The sequence below is a fragment of the Microtus ochrogaster genome, unplaced genomic scaffold, assembly GCF_000317375.1.
Source record: "Microtus ochrogaster isolate Prairie Vole_2 unplaced genomic scaffold, MicOch1.0 UNK28, whole genome shotgun sequence".
Lineage (NCBI taxonomy): Eukaryota > Metazoa > Chordata > Mammalia > Rodentia > Cricetidae > Microtus > Microtus ochrogaster.
In genome coordinates, this window is record NW_004949126.1 from 2,708,167 (window position 1) to 2,724,636 (window position 16,470).

Sequence of the window (16,470 nt, forward strand, 5' to 3'; positions counted from 1 at the left end):
ACTGAATAGTGTCAAGATTACTACAGTCATATTTGGCATATAAAATAACCATATACCATAAAAAGAAAGGGTTCAATCAGGCAATAAACATGAGCCTTCACCAAAAATTTTTAAAACACCAATAAACTTCTAGGAAGTGTTTTATAAAATACTCTTGTTTTAAACATTTGTCATGTGTAAGCCACTTGTAAAGAAGTGGTGGGCAGCGTGCATTTGATTGTCGTGTTTTTCTGGAGGGCCCAGAACAACAAGTCAGAACCCCTGGGGTTGGAGTTACCAGCAGAGAAGTTACCCTGGGGAAATGCTGTGATTCCAGTCAACTGAAGAAGAGCAGCAGTTACTCTTAACTGCTGGACCATCACTGCAGCCGAACAAGCATTTCTGAAGATGGGCTCTCTACTGGGACCGTGCAGGTGAGTGTGAAAAAGAAGTCCACACACAGATCTCTGTGAGTAGAGGCAGCCAGGCTTTGACCTTGTTTCTTAACCCTGGCCTAGCTAACGGCTGACCACACTAGGAGAAAATACCTAACTTGGATTCTCATTCTTTATAAGACAATATTTCTTTCTTTCGTTTTTGCTTTGTGCGTGGAATTGCAAAAAAGGATTTTACACAGGTTGAAAATTGTTCCTCTGAGATATACGAGAAACCATATAACAAACTGTGTATAGCAGGATTCTTAATCAACTATGAAAGTATATTTTAAACCAAATTAAAAATTGATAATATTCTTATTATGCATAAATTTCCAATTTATAGCATTACTGGATATTTTTGAGGGAAATGTTTCACAAAATTTAAATATCATGATTTAATTGATTGAAGTGTTTTCTTTTAGTTCCCAGTATTCCTATACCAGCTTTCTATAAAAGTTTCTACTTCATCTGTTAACAATTGTTTTTACTAATATTTCTCCTTAAAGATATTATTGTGAGCTTTCTTCTTTTCTCCATTCATGTGTTTATTCACTCTCTAAAACCACAAATGTTTTGACCCTTGCCAGTTTATTCAGCTTCTGCTATATCTTGCCAATATTCACTATAAAATATGAAAAAGTAACTCAAGCTTGTCCCTAACTTTAAAGATAGGACTAGGTCCTTGTTTTCTATAAATGTTGACTTGAATTTTTCAAAGGTAATTTTGCAAAGATAGGAAAATGCACACATGTAAAGAACAAAATGTGACTATAAAATAGTATGTTTAACATTCAATTGAAATTTGAAGTCAAATAGTCCAATTAAAAACATTAAGAAATATTAGGTAAAATAAATGAGTAAATAAAATTTAGTATTTATATTGATTTAGAAATTAAACATAGGTTGGGTAATATTTATAGCATATGATACATTCAGAGAGTAACATTCAGAAATTAATATACAAAACTAAATGTATTAATTGATATTTTTGAAAGGAATAAAAACACTAATTTCAAATTTTAGACTTCAAAGGTAATCAATTGTGCATTATTAGAACAATAACATGTTATTATTCTATATTATAAGCTATGAAAACAGATGTAGATGAATATAATACACAAACAATATAATATAATATATTTAACAAAATTGTCATTTTCAGTGACCTGAGACCTTATGGCTATTTTAAAATATTTTCATTCAGTAAATATTGTTATTCATCTACTGGGTTATATTATATTGTACAAATAATTTGAAGAGATAATTTTATTTATCCTGTAATGCCATATACAAGAAGAATGTATCTAATTTTGTAGCTCAAGTAGATTTTTTCTCATTCATTCAAATACAGTTTTGGAGTATGTGTTATTATATTGTCATGATTTTAAAGTCAAATCTGAGTTTAAAATTAGTTAATGTCCATTTCAAAGTATCACTAATGCCCTACACACCTAATGTATCAATTAGTAAGAAAAAAAATAAAACTAAGCTCATCAGTTTTTCAATATTATTAAGTAATCAGAATTGTAGGCATTGATCAACATATATTACTACAAAAATGTTGAATATTGGGACAAGATAATAATTATAACATTTCAGGGTTATGGGTAATTAATAGTAAAAGTAAAAATAATATGTTTTTTTTAAAGCAATTTTAAAATAGATGGCTTGGATTACTTTTGTTTTTGCTTAAATTTCCAGGAGTCTGTTGATTTTGTTTTTGTATGAAAAGCATATCTGAAGGTAAGATTTGCATCTTGATGTTAAGTTAGTCATTGTTTTTCTTGATAGTGACCCTATATTCAAAATAAAATTCCAAAAGCGAGATTACACAATGATCCAAGTTTTTCAGCTTACATTTCTAAATGTCCTTTGAATAATAAATCATATTGATGCTAGAACTGTAACTATTTTAAACACATAATGTCTTTATATTTGGAGAAGAAGGCCGAAAAAATTATATACATTTAAAAATTATAACATTAGCAAATATCTTAACTGAAAAATGTTGTAAATTACTTTATTACCATGCGTTTTCTGCATGGAGAATCACAGGTTTTAGTCAAGAACTTACAGCTCCATGAGAAGTTCAATCTCGATCATCACATTTTATGTGCCTCACAAATTCTCCTAGTTTGTGAAATAAATTATATTGTATAATTAGTAATTTTAATTCTGCTTTAGCCCAGCTAATAAATCTTTTTAAAGTTGTTCCATTTATATAGTCACTCACTTATTGATTTTATATACATGTAGGGAATGGAGTTGTTCTTTAAAAGACAACCTAAGGTGAAACAAGGCTTTAGTTATCATTAGGGATGTTGTTACAGTGTCCAAAATGGAGGCATCCTCACTCTTAATTTAATACTTCATTGTGATTCTTCATGATGAGTAAATGGAACTGATTAACAATCCAATCTATCTAATAATGACAGCAATTTTCCTTAAATTTCTATGGACTTTTAAACATGCTATGCTGCTTATTTTTGTTTCTTATAAATTATTTTATAAAGAATATGACTGCAGAGGAATGGAGAGTATAGTATATATGTTATACTACCAGGCAATTCAACCAAATGATGGTGTTACATTTTAATGTATTTTTATAGAATAATGATACTTGTGCATCAATATAAAAAAACATTGACAATTTGTTTATTCTAATTTTCAACAGAGGAAAAGAGTACTGCATGAGAAAAGATCATGACTACTGTAGTTGCAAACCTGGCTCTTTTAAACTCTCCCTATAGAACCTTATCGAGGGCAAAGCACTCAGCCTCTGCCTCAACCTTCACAAATGTGAATTGGATGCTTTGTTCTCATGTTGAAGAGTCTGTATAAGGAGATGAGAATATCTGAGAAAAATCTTTCTATGAAAATGCCTCTGAAATAATTTTTCAGTGTGGCTATGGGATAAAGCCAGCTCAGGCACCCTCTTGTTGTAATATGAGCAGCGGGGCTGCATCCCCAGCACCCCGGCCGCCTCCGGCTAGCTTTACCTGAAATAATTACACGGACACTGTATTCTTTTAATTACTGCTTGGCCCATTTCTATCTAGCCTCTTTTAGGCTAACTCTCGTACCTTGACTAGCCCATCTCTAATAATCTGCTGTAGCCCACAAGGTGGCTTACCAGGGAGATTCTACCCTATGTCCATCCTGGGTCAGAGCTTCATCGAGTGTCTCTGCCCGGGAGCGGGGAGCATGGCGTCTCTCTGAGGTGTCTGCTCCCGAGAGGAGAGCTGTCAAGTCTGAGCTCACTTCCTCTTCCTCCCAGCGTTCTGTTCTGTTTACTCCTCCCACCTATGTTTTAACCTATGGGAAAGCAGCTTCTTTATTTAATCAACCAAAGACCTTCCTCCATCACCCTCTCCTCTACTACACAAGGACCTAGCTGGGAACAACCCCTTGGACACTGGGAACCCCTCTAGAGCCAAGTCTCTTGCCAACCCTAGAATGGCTCCCTTAATTAAGATATCTTATTCACTGCTGCCATATCTGCCCTTCCTCCATCTCAACCAGCCCACTCCCCCAAGCTCTCCCCAATCCTCCCCTCTCCCTTCTCTCTCCTCCTCTCCTTCCACCCCACTCCCACCTTCCCCCCATGCTCCCAACTTTTGCCTGGCGATCTTGTCTGCTTCCAGTTTTCAGACGGCTCTATATATGTTTTTCTTTGGAGTTACCTTATTATTTAGCTTCTCTAGGATCACTTTTTTTTGGAGACAGTTCTGTGGTAAACTTACCAGATAGCTTGTAGTTTTGCATATATTTTAAAATATTCCCTAGAGTTGCCTTAAAGTTTTTTGATAGACTCAAGAATGTCCAGGCTAGAGTTTCATTTGCTCCCCTCAATTACTATTAATTACTAATTAAGTACTATGTATTTTTGTCCCCATCTTGAAAGTTGAGGCAATATAATCAATTCCTTAGCAGTTGAAATCAATACTGATAACTTCTATGTGAAAAATATGGAAAACTCTCTTCCTACATTTAAGAAAACACTTCTTTATGTTTACCAATATAAGCCTGTTGTAACATAAAGTATGAAAATCACCTTAGTTTTATCTAAGTTTAGTGAAAAAGATTAGATGTGAAAAAAACTAAAGGTTGTATATAAAACCTTAAAGTAGTATTATAGCTGTGGTTTCGTTCATTATACAAAATGAAATACATCAATCAGAGGAAATAGCAATATAGGTAGAAAGCAATGCAAGGAATAAAAAATTATACTAATGCCTATGCCTTATATAAGTAGTTCTCTAGCCTACTAATCCAGCAAACCATGAATATTTTGATACCAGCCAGATGATCATTTCCTGTTGCTACTTCAACCGTAATTTTGTTACTGTTATGAATCATAATGTAAAAATCCATGTTTTCCTATGATCTTAGGCCACCCATGTGAAAGAGTCACTCAAACCCCCAAAGGGGTCATGACCTTCAAGTTGAGAACCACTAATATGTTTATATATAGTAAACTGTGTATTCAACAAAATAATAAAACATTCAATTTCTTACCTTACATCAAAATAATGCAGGTTTTTATTAGAACCTATTATTAACTTTGTGTTTACATAAATTGTATGGATGCTATATGTTTGACTTTTAAAATAATTACTTTGATATAATAACTTTTTGTAGTAGATAGTGGTGTCCAGTTGAGCCTATGTAATAAAATATGCTTTGGTATTGCATATGAGCTTTGGGATATTAAATCTGAAATCAAACCCATACAATAGTAATTAATCAAGCAAAGGGGAATTCTGGAAAGAGAGACAGAGACCAACATGTGATAATGTTTGAGTTAGAAATATGAATTAAGTTATAACCGAGGGAACACGATACATATAAGGTAAGAATAACAGTGCTTAAAGAAGAAACCTGAAAAGTTAAAACAACATTTCTTCATAGTTTGGCAAGAGGCCCCTCAGGCCCCAGGCATAACGACTTGCAAATGAGTCTGGGATATGTATAGTCAGAATCTTTAGTCGTGGAATTGTGGATAGACACAGGAAGAAATCTGAGGGTTCTCCCAGGAAAGAGAAAGAGGTGGCTGGAAAACAAGAGACGACAAAACTAATAGATAAATGTAGACGGGACAAAGAAACAAAGGGCTATGGAGACAGCTCAGAAACAAAGGAGAAAGGGATAGAGAAACAAACCAGAAAAAGGAAAGGAAAGGAAAATAAACCAGAAGGAGAAAAAGGAAACAGGAAGGAGAATACAGGACAACAACAAAGATGTTGCAGCACGGGAATGTCAAGGTGTCCCCTTGTGAATCTTAGACCTTGACAAACACCAGCTAGATAGAGTATTTAAAATCAACCATATAAGCCAGGAGGTTGACCCCAGTCATGACTGCCACGGCCAGTCGGCGATCCCAGGCACACACAGAGTGGGGAGCCTTGTACTGACAGGTTACATCCATTGTTCTGTGGGGCTGGCCCTGGAACACCTTATTGAACTGGAAGAGGGGCCAGAGCACAACGGCTGTAGTGTAGAAGAGGACGGACAGGAAGGCCATACTTGTCAAGAAGGAGGCGAAGTTGAAGGGCACAATGTTGGTGTAATTCCCCACTTTCACTATGATGATCACCACGGTTAGGATGAAGCATATGGCATACACGGCCACGCACCACTCCAGAGCAGGCTTGTTGTTGTACAGGCTTGGGTTGCTGATTAAGAGAAAGATGACACAGGCTACGAAAGACTCAAAGACCTTCAGCCTCCCGGACACAGTGGCCATGTAAACAGTTGTCTGACCAGGCCTTGCCCGAGTCCAGGTCACTTCCGTTGCGTAAGCCACACAGGAGATGCAGGAGAAGATTGTGGCACTCACAGCGCGTTCCCTGACATATCCATCATCTAAAAACTGCATATACGTGAGAGGGTAGATGATGGAAGACGACAGGCAGAAGAAGAAAGCATAGCTGGCGCAGATGTTTGGGAAATTCAGCCACGTCAGGGGGCAGCATCTCTGGAATCCACCCAACTCCAGGCTCAGGATCATCAGGGTCATGGAGAAGCAGAAACACCAGGAGAACATGCACCAGTTGCCGGTGGAGCCAATCCACGCACCTCCATGGGCCACTAGGGAGAAAGCCAAGCAGGTAGATGACAGCTCAAGCAGACGGAGAAGACCCAGGGGTCGGATCAGTATCCGAGGGGACCCCACAATAGTCAAAGACTCCAGGCCTGGCGACGCCGAGGTCTTGATGGTGGTGTGGGTCACTGTTACTGGCGAGACGGACATCTAGACCGAAAAATGGACTGTTCCGGTTTGTGAAATTCTGGATTGTAAAGAGAGACTCAATCACACCCTTGAAAATGGCTGGTCAGAATTCGTTGACAGGCTATGGTTTCTGAAGTTGCTCTGGCCGTTGGCCTTTCAAACGGTATCCTTGCCAAGGCATACGGGTTCTCCCTAGCTTTGTTTTAGGCAGTAAGGTGTGTATTAAAGGCAGTAGGGGTTGGGAACAGAAAGTAGGTCACATACTTCCCCTTTAAAAGAAGAAAAAAAAAATTCTCTGGCTCCCGATCAATAATTCGGGATCTTCGCCTTTCCTTCTTTCTTTCTTTCTTTGGCTTCCCGTTCTAATCTTTGTCATTCTTTCTCTCTTTCTAATTCTCTGTCAAAACTAGAAGATCCATGGCCCTCCCGTCGAGGACTTCTGGATCTTCTGGGAGATCTCCGTGGACTCAGTGATCTCCTTGGAGATCTGGACCGACGGCGCCCACCATGTCTGTCTATCTCCTCAACTCCTTCCTTGCCATCTTCCTTGGTTAGATTTTAATCTGTTGATCAATATTCTTCTGAACTGGAACTGGAATTCTTAGAAACAACAACAACAACAACAAAAAAAAAACACTCCAGTTTTGTGAGGAAGGAGCGAAGCTTTCACATCTAGGTCCTCCTCCTCCTCAAAGAAGGGCTCAAACCAGTCTGTAGAGGGTTGCATATACCTTATATACATAAATCCAAGGGCTCTGATATACCGAGAAATCTGTATGTGTTATGAAACCTATCACTTGCTTTCGAATTAACTTCAGGGTGAATTATTTGTATAACAGGCAAAAAAGCGGTAGAAACAATGCCTCCCGTTCCAACACCTCGAACCCCTCCGCACATCCCCGTCTAATCAGCTGCCTTCCTGCTTCCTTTCTCCCACTGATCATGTGAGAGAAGTCGCTTTTGAAGTCGTGATAGGAAAGGGGATAGAGGAGACAGGGATCAGGAAAGAGAGAAAGAGAGTCCATCTACGGAATGGGTGGATTATGTCACCTAACAAATAAAGACAATGTCCATAATGTGCTGAAACTTAAGCATTCCTAAATTTAGTAAGAGGCCAAACTGCTGATAGGTCTAATTAAACAGCACAATAAATATAGCACCAAATCTCTCTACTCATAATATTTCAGGTTAATACAGTGAACTAAAACCTATTGTACTAAAGTATATATGTTTGAACAAAATATTTTTAGTGTATAATTGATTACTGTCACTGTGTAAAAAATGATAAATCTTTAAAGATGGATAACAATGGCCTGCATGGGGAAATTTCAGGGTTTTGTTTTTTGTTTTTTAGTTCTCCAGACAAAATGTTAGAAAATGCCTAGGAAACAGACTGCATTGGTAAAAGTAGTGTAACTTTTTTTAAAAAATTTATTTATTTATTAAAGATTTCTGTCTCTTCCCCGCCACTGCCTCCCGTTTCCCTCCCCCAATTAAGTTTTTTTTTTAATTTTTATTGAAAAAAAGAAAAAAAAAGTTTCTGACTCCTCCCAGCCTCCCATTTCCCTCCCCCTCCTCCCACCTTTTTTCTCCTTCCCCCACTCCTCTCCCCCTCCCTCTCCAGTCCAAAGAGCAGTCAGGGTTCCCTGCCCCGTGGCAAGTCCAAGGTCCTCCCCCCTCCGTCCATGTCTAGAACTTTTAAATGTCTGGGGCTAAAAAAATATACTAGAATATTCAGTGTAATGCTAAGTAGTATTTGAAATGTCTTTCTGTTGCGTAAAGGATTTATATCTGTATAATTTTTATAGAAGATAACTATGCAAAGTATACCTTTCAGAGAGAATGCATATGTGAATGACTACATGATTTTATGTGTGACAGAAATCATAAGTCAGATTCCTTCCTGATGAAGCCATTCCTCTAGTTGACAACTGTCAAAGTCATCTGAAAATCCCATGAATATTAAGGCACTGTTCACTAGCACTCTCGACATTTGGAAGTCAGGCAAATAGAACTCATGAAATATGAAAGGAGTGTGCCATGTCGCTTTGTGGAAAATATTGCCATTAAGCTGATATATGGAGAAATTCACACCTTCATCTGCTGGGAGCACTCAACTGTACTTTCAGCCGTATTACTTGCTTTGATAGTGTTACCACTGGCTTATGCCCTTCTTTTCTTATGAATTTAGGAGATCCCACAGCTAAGCTTATGGGAAAGACTTAAGTTATTTTAATGTTCATGTTTTAAGCACAGATGATGCTTTTACTGGTATTGTAGCCATTAGTGTATTGTAAAACCCTTCTCCATAGCTACCAGTAATGGACCAGGTGTGTTCTTAGGCACATCATTTATTGAAAGTGTTCATTATTCTGTTGGTTTGAGAAGTCTAAATTTATTAGTGTTACTTTTAAAGTCTAGTCATGGGAACATTTTGTCCAGCTTAGTGATATTATATATGTGGTGAGTATGCGTGAATGCTCACAATTTCACTTTACATAAAAAATATTATATCTAAATAACTTGGAACAATACAGCCATTTCTCTCCTCCTTAGTTTATAGTAATTTGAAATACCAAATGCAGAGTTTTTATTATAAAGGACAAATATAAACATACCACATGTGAATCTCTTGATGTTTTGTGAATGTGGAAGATTATTCTAAATATTAATAATAAAATTATATACATATGTACATGAATTCATTATAAATAGCATATATTTTCCTTAGAGGTTATGTTTCAACATATTCTATAATGTTTTTAATTATATAATAAGAAGCAAAATTGTTTTCTTTTCATTCAAAGAAAATCATATCTATTGAAATATAGAAGATATATAGAAGGCATAGCTTCAGCACCACACACACCTTCTATCACTCTATTATGTTCTATGGCACAATGGCCTTCTCCTGCACCAATTAAGGTGTCAGATTTATGCAATAACATACATATCTTTTTAAAGCAGGTTTTTAACCTGTGGGGCACGACCCTTTTGGAAGTCATATAACCTTTCAGAAGAGTTGCCTAAGGCCATTGGAAAATGCGGATCGTTACGTTATAATTTATAACAGTAGAAAAATTACCACCAAGTAGCAAAGAAAATAATTTTATAGTTGGGGTCAACACCATAGCTTTAGGATCTGCATTAAAGAATCACAGCATTAGGAAAGATGAGAACCAGCATCTCTCCATCCATGCCTCCATCCATGCTTGCGTGCATCCATCCATCCATCTATCCATCCACCCCTCTGTCTATCAGTATTTTTATATATATACTCCCTTATGGATACCAAAAAAATTTAGACACAATATTGTGAGTGAGCAAATGACTTGATTACTAATTTTTTAAAAAAAAACAAATTAAAAGTCCCATTGGATCTTTAATTTTGAATATATGTGTTTACTAAAAGTCGGGGACTTGGATTTTCTATACTATAGTTTACTCCTGTCTAAAATTAAAACTAGTGATTTCTCTATTTTAATTCTGAATATTTTGGATGGTCCCGTCCTTATTCTGCTCTAGGAAGAAAGATTTCTCATATAAAGAAAGAAACTTTATTTAATTGACTTTTCCCTAACTTTTGAATGCCTTCTTGAAACTTCTAAAAATAGTGTTATGAACCTAAAACACAAGGGATACAAGCTCATTTATTTAGGACAGTCCTGCTGAGATTCTGCATGAATTATGTCTCTATTGCTCAATAAAAGGATAATATACTGAAGCAATATTTAGCAGTTGGGTTATTAAATTCCAATTGCCTGACTTAGTATATTGATTTCAATCTGACAGAGGCTCAAAGAAAAACCATGTCAACTGCATATTGAAAATAAGATTAGAACAAATGCTGAGTGCTGGATAGGTTTCCACCATCCAGATGTTTTGTTATGATAGAGCAGCTGATAAGGAATAGTTTCACATTTCTCTATCTCCTTCTTTTTTCCTCTGAAAAGCCAGTGGTAGCTCTAGGCAGTCACCTGGCGTGATTAATGACAGAGGCAGTGGCCTTTGTGTTACACTGCTGTACTGCTACCAGGAACTTGCAAGGTCATTATTTCCTCACGAAAAGTTCAAAGGAAGTAAAATATTCATAAAACATGACCTGACTTTATGATAGAGGCCATACTGGTTTTTATGATAGCTCATTTTAATGAAAAGAAATAGAAAGAACTGCTCACTATAAATATTTGACATCAGGTTCTATTATAGAAGACAGTAGAATGCCTTAATGACTGAGGGAAATAAGCCGATAATATTTAAATGTCTCTTATTTTGGATGTCTGTAAAACTCAGACGTCTCTCAACCTGCTTCAGTGAAGTGCTTTAGTGTGACACAAACTAACCACAGTCAAGCTGATGAGAAATAAACACCATCTGTTTTGTGCCTTCTTTTCCCTGCATTTTCATCAGGCTGATCAAAGCAAAGTGTATGGGACTGCGGAAATTGTTTGGGAGAGAAGGCTTTACTTCAGCTCACAGCTTATAACCCGGAACTGAGGGAAGTCAGGGCAGGAATACAGGAAACCGGAGTCAGGAACTGAAGCAGAGAACATGGAAGAAGAATAGCACAGCTGACTGACTGGCTCCACATGGTGTGCTAGGTTTGCTTTCCATTCTTAATACTATTATATTTTAATAAAATATAAGTAGATTCCTTCCTTTTCTGTTTTTCCCGCGAATCCCTTCTATGTCTCCTTCTTCCAAACCCTCCCATATCCCCCTCTGTTCCTCTCAAGTTATAACCCCATTTTCATTATTACTGTTACATATATGCACATATATAAAGCATAATTATATAAATAACAACCTACTGAGTCTGTTCATTGCTATTAAAAGTGCATACAGTTTTAGGAGTGAGCAATTTTACATTCCTTGGATAGCCAATTGAAGGACTCATCCCTGGCAGCTCCTAACTTCCTCAGCCTGAGTCAATACATTTTCAACACAACTCAACTGAAATCTCAAGGAACTGCAGGGAAGAAGGGTTAGATAGATGTATAGAGCCAGAGCAGAAGGAAGTCTGCTGTCAGACTGAGTTTTCTGGAAATGCACAGAAGCTCCAACCGTAATACCTTAACCATGTGGCTGCCCAAAGAAGACCAGGATAATGTCAATGCCAGTAGACAAAGTAATGAGTTAAAGGGAAACCCCACTGTCTTCCACCCCTAGAAAAAAAGGATTGGATTTATTTTCTTGGACTTTTGAAAAAAAGAAATTTGGTGAATTGAAAGAAAGAGAAAATAATAAACAAAAGAAATATTAATTCTACCAAAGCTAAAATATTTTAACCAAGAAAGAAAGGAAGGAAAGAAGGATAAGAAGGAAAGAGGGAGGGACTGAAGGAAATGCAGAATAGTAGGGACAGAAGACAACCTCAGGTATATGTTCTTCATTATGAAGACACTAAATTGTCTGAACTCTACTTGTTTTATGTTATAACCTACATAATTGTATCTCTAAATATTTAAAGATTTGTTCAAATCATCACAGTTTATGTTATACTAAATGTAAGAAAGGAAATTATACTAAGTATTCAGGGGTCTGATGGCTAACCTTGGTTGTTTATTTGCCTGCATCTGGAATCAACTGTAAATAAACAAGCAACTGGTCACTCGTATGAGGGATTTTCTTGCGCAGATTATTTGGAGCACAGGACCTATCCAAAAAATGTGGGTAATAGTATCTCATGCCAGCCTAGGCAGAAGCCATGGGTCAAGAAAACATTGTGTTTTTTAATTTGTTTTGTTTTTGTTTTTTTGTCTCCTTGCTCTCACTCATTTTGTTAACGTTAACCTGTCTCCTGTCCTGTTGATGGGTGCTTTCACAGGTATTAGAAGCAACTTCTAGGTGATTCCTACTTAGACTAAAGACCAGGAACTTACAGAAATCCTAGGAATACTCTGGGACTAGGGGGAATCATGAACTGATTAGACATCCATCCTCTTGAAGTGAACAATTACAGGGATCTCTATCTTTCTCATGGAAGGAAGGCATTGGTGGACAACCGAGACCATATCCCTGAAGCCAATGTAATAAGTCCCTTCAAATATGTATTCTAAGAATTCTATTACTTTAGAAAACATCAACTAATAGTTAATTTAAACACATTTAAAATTAATTTTTCTTAATAGTTACAAAGACAAATAATTTTTTGTCTTATACTAAAATTGGAAAGATGATATGCCTGTGTTTCTAATCCTTGTTTAACTGATAATATCATATTTAAAAAGGAAAGTCAGTTTATCATTATCTCCTTCTACTTGTATTGAGCTATTAATGTTCTAAAAGAGTCAATTAGATATCACAAAAAGATTTACTAGTTAAATTAAATGTAATGACAAGAGTCTTAATAATTAAAGAGTTTTGAGCAAACACAGGATATTACACAATATTAAAGTAGAATGGAATCCTGAATAACATCTTCAAAATGTAAAACTATATTAAGCATGTGTATGAAACCATTTAAACATAAATCAATAAGAAAAATGATTACATAGGAACTATTAAAATAGCAACTGATAAAGTATATTCCCAATAAAAAATATATATTATGAAACAATATAAAGTTCAAATGGGAGTACATAGGAAAGAAAAAACCAAAAGTAATTGTCTGTTGGAAAAAAATATCTTAAAAAAAATCATTGCAATTTGCTATAGTCACAAACCTGTGTGGAATGGGACAATATAGCTACCACAGTGGATAATTACACCCACTAAGATTTATATATTATACTGTATAGTCATACTTGTGTGTATAGCAAATGGGTATCAGAAAATGATGTGATACAGAAAGCAAGTAATTTGAAAATTTTTCTAAACTTCTGGAAGTTTTGATCTTTGTGTCTTCAATAAATTAGAAAGCACTAAGAATTCAAAACACAGAGCGCTGTATTTGAATTTATATTACAATGTAGAAATTTAATGTGTTTTATGCTTTTATAGAGGATATGGTATAAATCCATAATTTTTTAAAATATAAATAATATTAGCATATTTTAATTCCAGCATGTTGGAAGCAGAGGTAGGCGCACATTTGTGAATTTAAGGCCAGCCTTTTTTACATAGTCAGTTCCAGGACAGCCAGGACAACATAGACCTGTCTGTAAAACAAAACCATAATAAGCAAATAGCATTTTCATGGAACTTTGGAAGAAGGAAAATATTAAAATAGTTTCAAGAACCAGTGAGTATCAAATGTAAAGGAAAAGGAAAATTTTCAGCTCCAGGAATGACTGTTCCCGTGTTATTATTGTGGGTGCTCTCCACATTCTAACCCACGAATTATTTAGTTTTTGCCTGGCTCATAAGAAGAGATAAAATTAGCAATGTTGTATTGTGCTCATCTGAAGTGTATTGCAAGCAATCAGGATTTAGTGAGATATTCTTCAAGAAATAGAACTGTCTCACGTCAATTGTTTCCAGAGAGAAGGGTGAGAGGGAGAAAGAGAAAGCAATGTAGGTCTTCACAGCCAATACTAGAAAGTTGGGTCGCTTAGCATAAAATGATGATTTCATGCTCAATAGATATCCAGAGTCAGTGAGTGCTACATAAAGGATCTGATGATGTCAAATGTTTCGATGACAGTCACATAGTTATAGAAAATGGCGTGGGGGGGGCGCGAGTGCCTTATAGAATATTGATGTTTGTAATCAAACTGATTTCTTATTCTGGTCTGGGCATGAAATTTTCTGTCTCAAGGTTCAGCTGTTGGAATTTTGTTCTAGAATAGTCAGTGATACCAGCAGAAAGCTTACAGGAAGGACTTTATTCTGCAGATCAATTCTTTGATGGATTTAAGATTAAATAGATTTTGGAATTCTGAAAGGTAGATCCTACTTGGAAGATAGAAGTGTATGAAATTTGACTTTGAAGATTATATCCCAGCCTGTGGATCTGGCTTAAGTGGATAAAATTCTTGCTACAAAGGCATTACTATGGAATTCACATAACACTTGTTGGGTGTGACAGAAGACTGCGTTTCCAGTGCTCTAGAGGTAGAGACAGGATGCTGGTGCAAGCTGACTGTCTAAATTAGTTGAATCAGTGACCTCTGGGTCAAAGTGAGAGATATTGTAGATTTAAATTTAAGATGGAGAATATTTGAATAACACAGCAGTGTCAATTTTTGACTTACATACATATACATATATACAGACCACAGGCACAAATAAATTCTATAAAAAAGAGAGTTATATCTTTCATTTGGCTAACTGCTCTGATTTCCTCTTTCTCTGCTTCTTGGTCATCCTGCTAATTAAACACCATTTGCCCTTCATGTCTTTCCACCCTAAAATAGCTGATTCAGTCATGGACATACACCCCACAAATATGACACAAATTAAGTGCTCTTTAGGTTATTTTTGGCACGGATTCTGTCACTCTGACCCAAATTAACTAATGTATTGATTATTTCTAGCTATGACTTTAAAGCTCTATAATATGTACATTCTCATAAGTGGATATTAGCTGTAAAATAAAGCATAATTTTGCTACAATTCACATCATGCTAAGTAACAAGAAGGGAGGGGGGAACTAGAATAGATTTCACAGGTGGACTGGGGGCACGTAGGATTGGGAAAGGGAGGGATCACGTCAGGGGGAGGAATTGAAGAGATACTGGGGGCGATGACTTGAATTAGTGGCATGTCAGGGTCAAGGTAGAAACTTACTGCAATGGGAACTCCCTGGAATCTACCAGAATGACTAACAAAGACTCCTAGTCATGGGGAATAATGAGCTGGAACCAGTCATCTTCTTTAACTAGACAAGCCTTCTAGTGCAGGGATTGGGATACCAACCCAACGACCAAACTTTTGAACAATGATTTGACCTGTTTACAAGATGTGCTGGGGTAAAGGTGGTGCAGAACTTAAGGGAATAGCTAACCAATGACTGATTCAGCTTGAAACCCACACCATGAAAGGGAGCCCATGTCTGACACTGCCTGGAGGGCCGAGGACCAGAGGGCTTCATAGTGCAAAGACCTAGGATAGAACCAAACACAACTAGCCAATAAGTAAATAAATGAAATGATTCCTAATGATATTCTGCTATGCTGGTAAATCAGAATTTAACATAATTGTCATCAGAGGGGCTTCATCCAACTGATGGAAGCAGAAGCAGAGACCCACAGTCAAACAGTGGGCAGAGTTGGTGGAATCATGCAGAAGAAAGAGAGGAAGGATTGATTGTAGGAGCTAGAGGGGTCGGGGACACCTGGGACATAAACATGTCTCACAAAATCAACTTAGCGGGGTCACAGAGACTAGGCAATGAAAAGGGAGGCTATCTGGGTCTAAGCTAGGTCCTCTAAATACCTGCTACCATTGTGAAGCTTTGTGTCTTGTGGGACTCCTAACAGTGGGAGTGGGGCTGTATCTTATTCTTTTTTTTTTCAGATGCTAACTTTGTGATTTATGTTTTTATTAATTTTATTGAGATATACATTTTCTTTACTACCCTCTTTTTCTATCCCCTCCCCTTCAACCCTCTTCCATGGTTTCCATGTTCCCAATTTACTCAGAAAAGCTTCTTCAGCTTCTTCTTCTTCTTCTTCTTCTTCTTCTTCTTCTTCTTCTTCTTCTTCTTCTTCTTCTTTTTTTTTTTTTACTTCCCATGTAGATCAGATCCATGTATGTCTCTCTTAGGGTCCTTGTTGTTGTTGTTGTCTAGGTTCTCTGGGATTGTGATTTGCAGGCTGGTTTTCTTTGTTCTATGTTTAAAAACCACTTACATGTGATAATTGACATTTGACTGAAGAATGGATAAGGAAAATGTGGTACATTTAAACAATGGAGTACTACACAGAATAAAAAATAATG

At 36.5% G+C, this 16,470-nt stretch overlaps 2 protein-coding genes across 2 annotated transcripts in view; both read right to left on the minus strand.

The window, feature by feature from the left end:
- Galntl6 (polypeptide N-acetylgalactosaminyltransferase like 6) overlaps positions 1-16,470 on the minus strand; it is a 1,036,720-nt gene that overhangs the window by 829,484 nt on the left and 190,766 nt on the right. The gene's annotated exons all lie outside the window — the stretch shown is intronic.
- LOC101978876 (myeloid-associated differentiation marker-like) lies at positions 5,070-6,929 on the minus strand. The gene has a single exon (XM_013354102.2). The coding sequence runs from the start codon at positions 6,667-6,669 to the stop codon at positions 5,719-5,721; it is 951 nt and encodes a 316-aa protein (XP_013209556.2). The 5' UTR covers positions 6,670-6,929; the 3' UTR covers positions 5,070-5,718.